We start from the raw sequence: 12978 nt of genomic DNA on the forward strand, positions 1-12978 counted from the left end.
CACGATTTGGAATACCAGAAACAGTTTATTTCAGATAATGGAGCGCATTTTGTTAATACAATAGTGCAATACGTAGGAGACGGCTACAGGTCAATCTCAAAAATCATTGTGCTTATCATCCACAAAGTGCCGGATAGTGGAAAGGATGAATGGAACAGTAAAAAACAGACTTAGAAAGACAATGGAGGAAACAGGCAGACCATGGACACATTGTGTAGATTGGTAAAATGTAATAAACATAACTAGTACCATGGGGTTGACACCGTATGAAACATTGTTCGGCAAGAAAATATCGATTGCCATATTATGGGCAAATTGGGATGTACCTGAGGAAGCCAATTTGGCGGATTACATGAGAAAAATGTTAGAAGGACAACGAGGGAGAGTTCCAAACACTGATGATCCCATTTCTCCACAGGAGGACCCTAAAGTGGTACCTGGAGACTGGGTGTTGATAAGAAGCATCAAGAGAAAACACTGGCATTGCACCTAAATGGGAAGGGCCCATCAAGTACTACTCACAACACCCACAGCCTTGAAAATTGGGGAAAGAAGTACATGGCATTCATTTAACTCACTGTAAGAAAGTCATTTCTGCAGACACAGACAAACAGTAAAAACAGTAGGACAAGACTAGTAATAGTGTTGTGAGCTTGGTGTTAAGATCCAGGTTAGACACGGAAAGCTAGCAGAAGACATAAGAAGCACTGTCTGAACATAGGTGTGCTGTAGTGTGCAGAAATGGCGAAAGAAAAAAACAAAAGAACGAGGGTTTCTGGACCCCATGGACAGTCCTTGTTATGCTACTTTTCCTTTTCGGATTGGGCTTATTGTTAAAAGCCATGAGCACGGGACATGATGATAAGGATCACCTCCGCAGATTGCAGAGACCAAAAGAAGTAATGAAGACCCCAGTCCGATAATAAATGCCACAGTACATAGCTGTGATAGGAACAATGCGTACCGATTTGGTGTACAAGCCTGCATTCCTAGAAATGCTTCTGTGGTATCTCTGTACCATATAGTGCTCTTACCCATGGAATAAGGGATGGTGACAGAGGGACTAATTACGGAAATAGTTTCTCATGGTATATGACTAATGATCAACAAGATAAGAGATGGGAACGTTGGTAGCCGATGAATGGAGTAGATGGACACCAAGATGGGCACAAAACCGAGTGGGCTAAGTACCAGAGTCAAATTCTCAAAATGCATCAAACAGATAAGCTGTTTATAGTGGTGAATACCACAGAAAAAGGAACCATATTCCCACCTGATATAGAGGGAGCCTGTTGGTTGTTCCTCCTTTGGGTATACAAACCAGGAAAAGATCCGTATTTCCATTTTTTCCTCTGTGAAACAGATAGAGTACAGCAACCAATATGACAGAATTAAGTACGTCAAAGGGGGGTGTCCATACAAGCAAAGGGGATGTCCGTACAAGGCACAAAAGACATGAAGGGCAGATGACTGGTTCCTAGTAACTACAGGAATTAGTGGACAAAATAACAATTGGCTTTTAAGGGCAGAACAAGCAGGACTAGCAGCAAAGAAGGACTGTGTTTTGTATGTATGGGACCCAGACCTATATTACAGGTAATACCGGCAGCATTACCCAAGACTGTCTGCTGACTGTTAGACACAGACATACATTGCGGGCAAACCAACAATTGTTCTAAGTGGGACAAGATCTATCCATTGACCAAATTGACTAAGATCAAACCTTTATTTTCAAGCAAAGTTGGGCATGCTAACCATACATGTGTACACTTGACAGGGACAAGTAAGACTTTGGGTAGCTTAAACCACACTGCCTGGTGTAAGAATGTGGTCCATAGTACTCCCACAATTCAAACCTGTCGGTAGGAGTGACGTATGGTGGTGGTGTGGTGATAACAGAATCTTTGACAGACTGCCACGAAATGTGTCAGGTTATTGTGCATTAATATCTTATTGTTACCAGTTAAAGCTATACCCATGACCCCTGAAGACGTTACGACATATGCAGCCTCTCTTATTCCTGAAGATTGGCAGAAAGGCATAGCCAGACATAGAGTAAAAAGAGAGTGGAAAGGAGTAGGAAATCCAACATATATTGACACAATAGGAGTCCCCAGAGGAGTGCCTGACGAGTATAAACTGGTTGATCAAATAGCAGCTGGATTCGATCTTCCATCTGTTGTGGTGTTCAATTAATAAAAATGTGGACAGAATAAACTACATCCACTACAATGTACAGAAATTAGGAAATTGGACTGAGGAAGGACTTAAGGCTGTCCATTCACAGTTAGAAGCCACGTCCCTTATGGCCTTCCAGAATTGTATTGCTCTGGATATGTTGTTGGCGGAGAAAGGAGGTGTTTGTGCCATGTTCGGAGAACAATGCTGCACATTCATTCCCAACAACACAGCTGCAGATGGCAGTCTCACTCAAGCCATTGACGGGCTGAGGACGTTGAACAGGAAGATGAAAGAGCACAGTGGAGTAAACACCGAAGGCTGGGATTGGTGGCTGGAAGGGATGGAAAATGGAGGTCTTTGATTTCTTCACTATTAGTGTCTATAGCAGTATTTGCTGCAATTCTAACATTGTGTGGATGTTGTTGTATTCCATGTCTCCGAGGCCTTGTAAATAGAATGATAACCGCAGCAATAAGTCCAGGACCAGGAGGGGGACCAGCATCATATCCACTCCTGGGGCAAGACAACACCGAGGAGGACGATGACTCCCATGACCTGTACCCAGACCAATGGAAGTATGATGACCCAGACACCGATGATGGTGACAATGATGACATCACCTCTGGGGTGTAAGCCTATAGAACATACCATGATGAACCTCTTAGTGAAAATCTCAAAAAGAAGTGCTAAGCTGGGTGATGCCTACTGTATGTTTAACAGGCGATAAACAGGAGGGGAATGTTAAAGATTTTGTATATATGTTATCACTGTTAAACATTTGTACCTTTGTCTTCTTTCTCATGAGAACGGTGTTGTGCTGTTTTGCACCTAACCCTGAGAATGTACGTGTTATTCAACCTTGTTTTAGCATGCTGGGGTCAATCTGAACTGGGAATGAGAGCTGGATGTACTTATATTATTATACAACTTGTTTTTGTAGCCGCTAACGACTGGGAGTGAAGCATGACGGGGTCAGGCTGAACTGGGAGTAAAAGAACTGAAGGTTGTTTTGACTGTTGTGATGTGATGCTTAGTGTTCCAGGCAGATGCAGAACAGCTGATAACTGCAACAGACGAATGAGATGTGCTGACCTTCGACGATAAGAGTAAAAGAAAGAAACTGTTTTTCCTTACAGCTGCACTTATTGACGTATGTGTTTATGTTACGGGAAGAAACTTGTCTTGCGTCATCCCCCCCACCCTTAGGACAAGTTTTTTTATGTGATGAGGGCCTCTCTAATAAAAGAGCGGGAGAGCAAGCCAGACTTTAGTGTAGCCTTGGTGTACAGCCTGACTGCACTCCGCGCGTGATAAATTTGACTTTCTGTCTCACTGGTGTTTCTTGACTCTGTTTGTCTTATCAAGGTTTTAAGAATGTTTGGAGGAGAAAATACCCAACATGGAGATTAATCGATACGAATCGGTATCGAGATACAAAAGTGTGCAATGCGAATGTACCGATTCTTTCAGGTGTGCATCGATTCAATTGACAGAAGAAAACACGATGGATCGGTCGCTGTGTGCTTGCATCACTTTTAGCCAACGCACAATGAATGCATACTGATTCCTGTTCCTTAATGTTGATCTGGTAAACTTGCTGCTTATAAGGAATAACAAATTCTCTGCCTCTAGTAGAATCAATAGAATACCATAGTACCACTGTGTCTCCATGCTTTAAGCATGATAAGCACATCTGTTTCCCCATCAGAACCCCTGCCAGGCAATGCACCACTGATAGGCAAATCTATCATTTTGCTCTAAAATCTGGAAAGTGGTTTCACGGCAGCTCGTGGACCACCTTACTGAGAATAATCGTTTTGAGCCACTGCAGTCTGCATTTAGACCATATCATTCCACAGAGACTGTTCTCACTAAAGTGGTGAATGACCTTCTGCTTGCAATGGATTCGGACACCGCTACAGTTCTGGTGCTATTAGATCTCAGTGCTGCGTTTGATACCGTGGATCATCATATTCTACTCGATAGGCTGGACAATCATTTTGAGTTTACTGGAAGTGCCCTTGTGTGGTTAACAAACATACCTGGCCAGTCGTTCTCCTTGAGGTTTGTATAATAACAGTACCTCTAACCTTAGTGACATGAAATTTGGGGTTCCACAGGCATCAGTCTAGGCCCCCTGCTTTTCTCCCTTATATACCACTCCTCAGGCATATAATACAACATTTTGAGATTACCTTTCACTGCTATACTGATAATTGTTTATGCCGATAACTATTGGTAATCTCATCCACATAAAATCCTTAGAAGATTGCCTTACATCAGTGAGAAGCTGGATGTCTAGTAACTTCCTACTTTTAAACTCTGATAATACTGAAATGATGGTTCTTGGTCCAGTGAGATATCTGCATCAATTTTACCAGCTAACACTTAGCCTAGGTGTGGGTGTGTCATACATCATACTGACAAAGTGAGGAACCCATGGATGCTTAGGATGGAAAAAAAAAAAAAGACAGCAATCCAAAGTCTTGGAAAATTAAAAGACTATATTCACGGCGAAGTCTGTGGACATTTTTAAGTCAAGCCTTAAAGCCTATTTTATTCTCTTTCTTATGAATAGTTTTTATTTTTATCTGTTTTAGTCTTTTACTTCTGTTTTAATTATGTATTTAAATTTTATTATTTTAATTTTTATGTTGAACTGTTCTATGTGAGGTGCCTTGAGATGGCTTTTGTTGTGATTTGGCGCTTTATAAGCCGATTAAATTGAAATTGAATTGAACAACATTTTATTGAGTCTTAAAGTAAATATATATGAAATTTGGCACTGGATCCTTAAACTTTGGACATAAACTCTACATGGTGGATCCTTGATCTCTGGACATAAATAGAAATAAACAAAATCTGTAGTTTTTGTCAAAAGCATTTCCTTTCAGACATTTTGGCATGAGTGTCTTTCCATATATCTGAGCTGAGCTCTTACAGCTGGCTGTGCTGTATGTCAGCATCAGTTTAATTCATAAAGAACACAGGATGTGTCATTTTAGGAAGGGAAAAAAAGTTTTAGTCGATTGTAGTTTATTTTCTGTATTACAGCGTTTGGAAAGAGGTGTCATTTTATTTAAAGCGGCAATTTTGTGTCTTTGGACAAAATTTATTCACCCTAGGGACTTAGTGTCCCTAGGGTGAATAAAAAGTCTGTGGGTCACAGAGCTTTCACTTATTGTGCCCCTGTTCTGTGGAATGATCTCCCTGCGCCAACAGTCAGATTCTGTAGAGACTTTCAAGTCCAGACTTAAGACACTTATTTTTCCTTTCGCATGGCTAGCACACTGGCATAGATTCAACAAGTGTATTTTGTCAGGTAATGATAATATTCAGTATGTGGGATGTGTGAAACATTACACTGACTGAAATGGTAATCAGAAATAATTAAATGCGTTTAATAAATCAAAAAGACTAAAATATGTCAACTGAAACTAGACTAAAATACATTCAGTTCCCTTGACTAAAATGAAGAGACTTTTAGTTGACTAAAACATGACTAAATAAAAAAAAACAAATGGTATGTGAATGACCAAATATGACTAAAATTAAAAAGGAGATTTGACAAAAGACTAAATTAAAAAACAGGTGACAAAATTAACAGTATGGTGGAGCACATTATTCATTTTGTATCGTTCTACACTCCCAAGAGCCAGCACAAGAAAGGCTTGTCACACCCCATAGTTAACTTGGGTGTGATGTCACTCCCACTCTTGACTTCCAAGGCAACAGGAGCACAGCATAAAGATGCGTCAAACATTCAACGAAACAGGATAACCAAACAAACCTTCCGCTAGTCTTGCCATGAGCTGCAGGCGCCCTGTGGTGCCAAGGTCAATGCCAGTCCTCTCCAGCTCATCGTTGTCCAGGAAGGAGCTGGCTGTGGACGAGTCTGACCGCTCAGTGACGTGCCCCACCTTCATCGGACGTCCAGCAAGCTCAAAGCCGTTGAGCTGTTCCAGGGCCTTCTTTGCACACTCTGCATCTGCAAACTTAAAAAAAATATGTATATATCACTAAATAAAACTGCACAAAACATGGGTTAAAGCAATAAGTTTTCATCTGACTGAAATTTTTTCCTGGCAAAAATCAATGCCAACAATCCTCTAAAATATGGAGTAGTGGGGGCATACACTCTTTTCTTCAATAAATACAGTATACAAATCTATTCTAATAGCCTCCAAGGACAGAGCGAAAGCATAAAAAGACTGTAAAACCTGAACATAAAGGTAAATAAAATGGTGGCGGGGTATCAATCAATCAAGTTATTTCTAGAGCCCTTTACAACACTCAAAGTGACCAAAGTGCTTTACAACAAATTTAAAAACAAAACATGATAAAAACAAATATCCAGCAGTAAACCATTACAAAAACAATTAAATAAAATATGCATAAAAACATTTAATAACATAAATAAAGCGCCATCATGCTACTGAGTGTTAAGTAGTGAGGTATAGTCTTGATTTTTTTTCTGTGGGTGCTCCCTCAGAAAATTTTTAAAAGAGCAAATCAAATTTTATATACGAGGTCTGTCCGTCAAGTATCGTACCTTTTTATTTTTTTTCAAAACTATATGGATTTCATTCATGTTTTTACGTCAGACATGCTTGAACCCTCGTGGCGCATGCGTGAGTTTTTCCACGCCTGTCGGTGACGTCATTCGCCTGTGAGCACGCCTTGTGGTAGGAGTGGTCCCGCCCCCTCGTCGGATTTTCATTGTCTGGAAATGGCGGAATGAAAAGGACTTTTTTTCCATCAGAATTTTTTCAGAAGCTGTTAGAGACTGGCACCAGGAAACCATTCGAAAAATTTATCTGGCTTTCAGTGAAAATTTTACGGGCTTCACAGAGAATAAGGACTTTAACTAGGTTTAAGGACCCCTTTAAGGACGGTCGGTGCGCCGTGCTGCAACGATGTGGCACAAACCACTGGATCATTTCTAAGCTGATGGCTCTGTGGATACGAGACCGTCGTGTGCTCTTTCTCTGGTTATCACAAGAGCTGGACATCAGCCATTTTCCGGCAGATTTCACTTTTAACACGAGATTTTGTCATGGAAAGCCGCGCAGAGGCTTCGCGCGTCATGACCGATTCGCTGATGAAGCGAGACAAAGGAACACCTCCGTTTCGGAGTGTTAGAGGACAAGTTGGGACATGTCCAGCTCTCCACAAGTTATTTTATACTCACTCGACTGGTAAGCACTGAAAGCCGAGATAGACATGTCCCAACTTGTCCTCTAACACTCCGAAACGGAGGTGTTCCTTTGTCTTGCTCCATCAGCGAATCGGTCTTTACGCGCAAAGCCTCCGCTCGGCTTTCCATGACAAAATCTCTTGTTAAAAGTGAAATCTGCCGGAAAATGGCTGATGTCCAGCTCTTGTGATAACCAGAGAAAGAGCACACGACGGTCTCGTATCCCCAGAGCCATCAGCTTAGAAATGATCCAGTGGTTTGTGCCGCATCGTCGCAGCTCGCAGCGCGGCGCTCGACCGTCCTTAAAGGGGTCCTTAAAACCTGTAGTTAAAGTCCTTATTCTCTGTGAAGCCCGTAACATTTTCACTGAAAGCCAGATAAATTTTTCGAATGGTTTCCAGGTGCCAGTCTCTAACAGCTTCTGAAAAAATTCTGATGGAAAAAAAGTCCTTTTCATTCCGCCATTTCCAGACAATGAAATCCGACGACGGGGCGGGACCACTCCTTCCACAAGGTGTGCTCACAGGCGAATGACGTCACCGACAGGCGTGGAAAACTCACGCATGCGCATGAGGGTTCAAGCATGTCTGACGTAAAAACATATGAATGAAATCCATATAGTTTTTGAAAAAAAAATAAAAAGGTACGATACTTTATGGACAGACCTCGTATTCTGGTGAATTTTAATGGGTATGAAGCCCTCTGAAACAAAAGTCACTTCAAACTGTGAAGTAAAAACAGTATTGGGTCTGGGGGGTGCTCTTTAAAAGAGCAAGTCAAATTTTGCATGTGCACTGAGAAACTCGAAACTGGCTTATTCACATTTAATTGGTAATGCTCTCACTCGTCCAACAAATGTAGCGTACCCCAAGTTAAACTTCAAAGCCATTTAAAGATATCAATCATGACTCACTTTTTTGTGGATTAAAGTCTCTAACCAGGACATTTGGTGCAATCAAGAAACGGGGCTTGCCCGCCATGTCCCACCGGAGTTTTATTCGCTCCTCATTAACGTGGCTTTTCTGAGGTTAGCGAACTCTCAGACCAGGACTGGATCATAATATCTGCCACTTCGCCAGTTCATCAACTGAAATTAAAAATAATGTCCTCCGTTATGCGATACCTGACTCGTTCCTTCAAATGTGCGGTGTTACCGGTGTCACGTGGGCTCACCGACAAGCTGATGTTACGACCCCTCGTGTAAAAGAGGAAAGAAAAAAAATATATCCTTCATGTGTGGCTTTTGTGGAACTTCAACGATTAAGCGCTTTTTTCCAAGTGACTCTGCTGCTGCCACCATCTGGACATTCGTCCTCCGGGCCGCAGGTCCGATTGAAAAACACCACCCCCCCTCCACTGGACTTGCTCCCACTGCTCTTTCTGCTCGGTTCCGAATGTCCATGCCATGGCAATTATAAAACAATGACAACACTAGGGATGTGAATTTTACAACTCACAATTCAATTCGATTCCAATTCTTGGGGTGATGATTCGATTCAGACTCGATTTTCGATTGAAAGAGCTCAGAAATAGTTATATTACTTAAAAAATGTTATGTTTAAGAAAATGCAGCTTTACAAGGTTAGTCAAGTGATTCTAAAGATGTAAATTTACTTATCTGCTTTGCTTGTTCAGAGCTGGCTGGCAGTTTAGCGAAGTGATAGAGTGTGCACTGGTCAGTAGTTTTACTTTAGCTCCGGGTGATGGCATTGCATGTGGGCTTGCAGATTTGAAGTGTTTCCGAAGTACGTGACTTTCATTTTGCAGATTTTGCACACTGCATAAGTCATGTCACGCTCCTTCTTACGCAGCAAATAATAAAACCCAATATGCGCCCAAACATTTGCTTCAGCAAAGACAGTGCTGGCTGAATTAGCTCTTCGTCCACCATGTTAAGCTGCAGCTCACAAATGTTTGAAGCATGCCGGACCCTCTCCTCGTGGGGACGCTGTAGTACGGAGGCATTCCCTGACAAACAGTACACGCAGCAAGTAAGCATGAAAATGTTAAAAAAAAAAATTGCTTTTTAAAAAAAATCGATTCTTGGACATTTTGGATCGATTCAGAATCTTAATAAATAAGAATTGCAATTCGGACGTGAATCTTTTTTTTCCCCGGCACCCCTAGACAACGCGCTGACTTAGTGGATTAGTTTTAATCAGATTCACCATCGCCAAAACACAAACAGTAAAAGGGTCACCTGCTCTACTTGGGGAAGGTCTGCCAATGTTCCCATGAAGACAGGGAGGAGAAGGACCGTGGCTCATGGCAAGCAGTAAACTGAGCGGAGAGGAGTGAAAATTCACACAGTCCCTTCCTCCGTGGTGCGGCGCCATCCACGTGGACATTGCTGCAACTTTGATTAGCGCAGAATGGGATGTTGCTTTGACAGTGAGAGTATCATATTTCGGCCCCAAAACACGCATGACACCACGTGCGTATGTGTGGTTAAATTTTCCAAATGACGGAAATCCATCGTGGTGATGGAGAACTTTAACACATGACACACACACACAAAACACTAAAGAGATAATTACCGATATGAAGCCATAACCTTTGGAGCGCCCGGTTTCACTGTCCATCATCAGCTGGATGCCCTCGATCTGTGGTAAAACACACCAGACATCATGATTGTTAATACAAATCTGCACAACCACACAGCAGTCCTCTTCCACTTGTCCAAGGTGTTTGTGATGCTCACCCTTTCCAAAAGGCTCAAAGATTCCTCTGAGCATTCTTCTGTAATGTTGAAGTGCAGCGAGCCCACGTAGAGTCGCATTGGGCCTGAACTGCCCTTCTGCAGATTATTGGCAGCTGCAGCAGCTCTGTTTTTCTCTGCCTGTAGAAACACAAATGATTCAGCCATAATGAAGAACACACGGCTCACAAGCTAACGTCGCTACTTTCAAATTGGAGTTTTTTTTTTTTTTTTTAAATGTTACTACAAAACCTTCTGTGCAGTTTTCAGCTGAGGATCAGCAGTTCTCTTTTCCCAACTCCAGATGAGGAGAAACTGTCACCTGCAGGAAACACTAACTTCGGACACCCACCTGAGAAGCCTGGACAATGATGGGCACCCCCAGAAGCCTCTGGCCAGTCAGCCCGATCGCCAGCGGTACAGAAGCAGCCTCCACAACTCAATGTATGCAATGCCCTTCGACCTCCTGGAATTTCTGTCAGAGATCATTCTCACATCTCTTACCTACGAAGATAAACAAAAACACATCAAGATCACATTTCCACGTGGAGGCATTGAACAAACTGATTAAAAATAGGACTTGACAGACTTTTCCAACAGCTGAAAAGAAATCCTCCAGGTCTCGAGCTCGGATTCTAGCAGCCAGCTGCATGCAGAAGACTGTGCGTGCGTCCCTCTCCTCTGGTGTCAGATTGTCAATCGGTTGCCTTAAAGAGTGAAAATGACAACATAAGCATCTGTGAAACCCTTCACACGAAGCAGTGTTCATATGACTTGTTAATGTGACACAGAAATGCACAGAGCCCTTTAAACAAACATCCTCATACTCCAAATGTTCCTCCCAGAATCTGTTTATGTCAATGCGACCTGTACTCCTGGAATTTAGGGGCTCCACAGTAAAAGCTAAGAGCATTTCAACACAAAGGCAGCATCAACATATCTCACCTGATGGGACTTTTCTCTTTTTTAAAAGGGCTTCGACTTTTGGAACGCTTCCGGCTAGAAAAAGAAAGAAGTCAACACTGAAGTTTAAGTGCACATATTGGTTATAAAATCAATGCCTAATGCTATAGGCTAATAATAACAGTATATGAAGCTCTTTCATTGGTCCAACAAGTGACTAAGGAGAATTCTGGACCGCATCATAAACGCTGACTAATGCCAATCAAATAATGAGAACAATTCTCCTTGACTGAAGCTCCATTTAGCTCCTTATTATCATGTATTATAAAATCAGGGAAGAGCACACATTGATTTTATAACCATTAAGTTACCTTAAGGTCATTTGGAACAGCTTGGACCAACTACAGAGTTACAATTACAGAGCTAGGCAAACAACATTCGATCTTGGCAAATAAAGCAAACACCGATATTTGGTAACTATAGATGAACTGAACATACAAGGGGCTCCTGCGTGCTTTGTACCGCCCGGTGCGTTCTTTGCTTCGGGAGCGGCTGCGATGGCGCTCTTTGCTACGGCTCGCTTTCTTTCTCTACTTTTGCTCCTCTTCCTGCTCTTCTTTCGGTCTTTGCTTCTGCTCCTTCTCTTCGAGAGCCTGGGCTTCGGCCTCCCGACTCCTGCTCTTTTCGTTTCCTGGAAAAAGTTACAACACTGCTATCGTAGCACAAAGCAAACATTACATAAAACCACTTCTGCAGCCAATGTCCAGTAGGCATAGATTAAAACTACTTCTTGCTCTGTTCTTCATGTCCGTTTGCATGAGAGGACTTGTTCTCATCCTAAGCACAGGTTGATAGAAGAACATCATGAGGACGTAGATGAAACATTTCAAGTCGAGGTAAAGGGAACGGGGATGGGACAAGAGAAAATGCAAAATATATTTAATTAATTAAAAATACTACAATCTTCTACTGCCATGTCTGGACAATGTCCTTCCACAAACCCAATAGCTTACCATCCCAATCCAAAACTGCTCAGTATCAAGCTATGAAGCAAAATTAAGGGACTGTCCAACAAATTAGCTGAGTTCAGGAAGCTTTGACATAGTGAGGTCATCTCCACCCCTTCCCCTTCTAATAAGTCGTACCAATGCCACTATTTGAGCCTAATCATGAGACCACGCATGGCCCACAGCCACTAAAGAGATCCTGTGTGGTTGGTGTCAGTCCAGAGATCTTCACCCATTTTCGTTCTTGGGACTGTAAGAGCTCGATGCCACCTCTGTCACACATCTTGCCCTGAAGCAAACAGGGATTCACACTTCTTAGTAATATTGACGCCCAAGAAAATAAAATAATAATAAATCTATAATTCAGCCACGTGTTACACTACCCATGCCTGCTGTTTCAATAAATTAATGTTTTCAGTATTCGAGTTAAGGGATTTTTAAACTGCTGAGTAATTCAATTCATAATATGACACCATCAATGAGGTTACATACACAAAGCTGTTTTACAGTCATCCTTGTAAAAATCAATATTACTGTGTAGCATGCAAAAATCAAGATGCTGATTCACTTTACAGTGGACTAGGGCAAAGAGGCAGTATTCATATTTAGCAGCAAGAGAAAAACACATTCAACTGTACCTTACCATAAACTCTTGACAGGGCTCCTGCACAATGAAGCTCTGCAACTATAATCAGTTTTAAGTCATTGCTAATGAAGAATAATTCAGACTGTAAATACAGATTGACAGCACAACGGCCACACCAAAAGTGAAGCCAAAATCTGTGTGTGGGAATCGTTAACTGAACAAAAACCTGAAATTTATGTTTGTTAAAAGTGGAGATTAAACTATAACTATTTCAGAAATATACAAAAATTCGCAATTGTGACCATATGTTTAAACTGCAGGAACATTTTAGCTTTTAAAAACCATTAGCTTTTGACTTTTGCTGTATTTTAATTTTGAAAGCACCTCATATGCACAGTTAAAACAG

General features: G+C 41.7%; 1 protein-coding gene and 1 long non-coding RNA gene across 6 annotated transcripts in view; both read right to left on the reverse strand.

Annotated features, from left to right (window-relative positions):
* The window catches only part of rbm39b (RNA binding motif protein 39b), a 69747-nt gene that overhangs the window by 40254 nt on the left and 16515 nt on the right, over positions 1-12978 (reverse strand). For 2 of the 5 annotated variants that reach the window (XM_034172688.1, XM_034172686.1), the window contains exon 3: positions 11767-11816. The exons of the other annotated variants lie outside the window; for them this stretch is intronic. In XM_034172688.1, coding sequence (XP_034028579.1) covers positions 11767-11816 — 50 coding nt within the window. The remainder of the gene's footprint in view (positions 1-11766; positions 11817-12978) is intronic. 5 annotated transcript variants of the gene reach the window in all.
* LOC117512572 lies at positions 10119-10783 on the reverse strand. Its single transcript, XR_004561328.1, has 3 exons — positions 10666-10783; positions 10429-10580; positions 10119-10217 (listed from the first exon to the last, which is right to left on the reverse strand). It is a non-coding gene; the product is annotated as an uncharacterized LOC117512572 (long non-coding RNA).

The sequence above is a fragment of the Thalassophryne amazonica genome, chromosome 6 (assembly GCF_902500255.1).
Source record: "Thalassophryne amazonica chromosome 6, fThaAma1.1, whole genome shotgun sequence".
Classification (NCBI taxonomy): Eukaryota; Metazoa; Chordata; class Actinopteri; order Batrachoidiformes; family Batrachoididae; genus Thalassophryne; species Thalassophryne amazonica.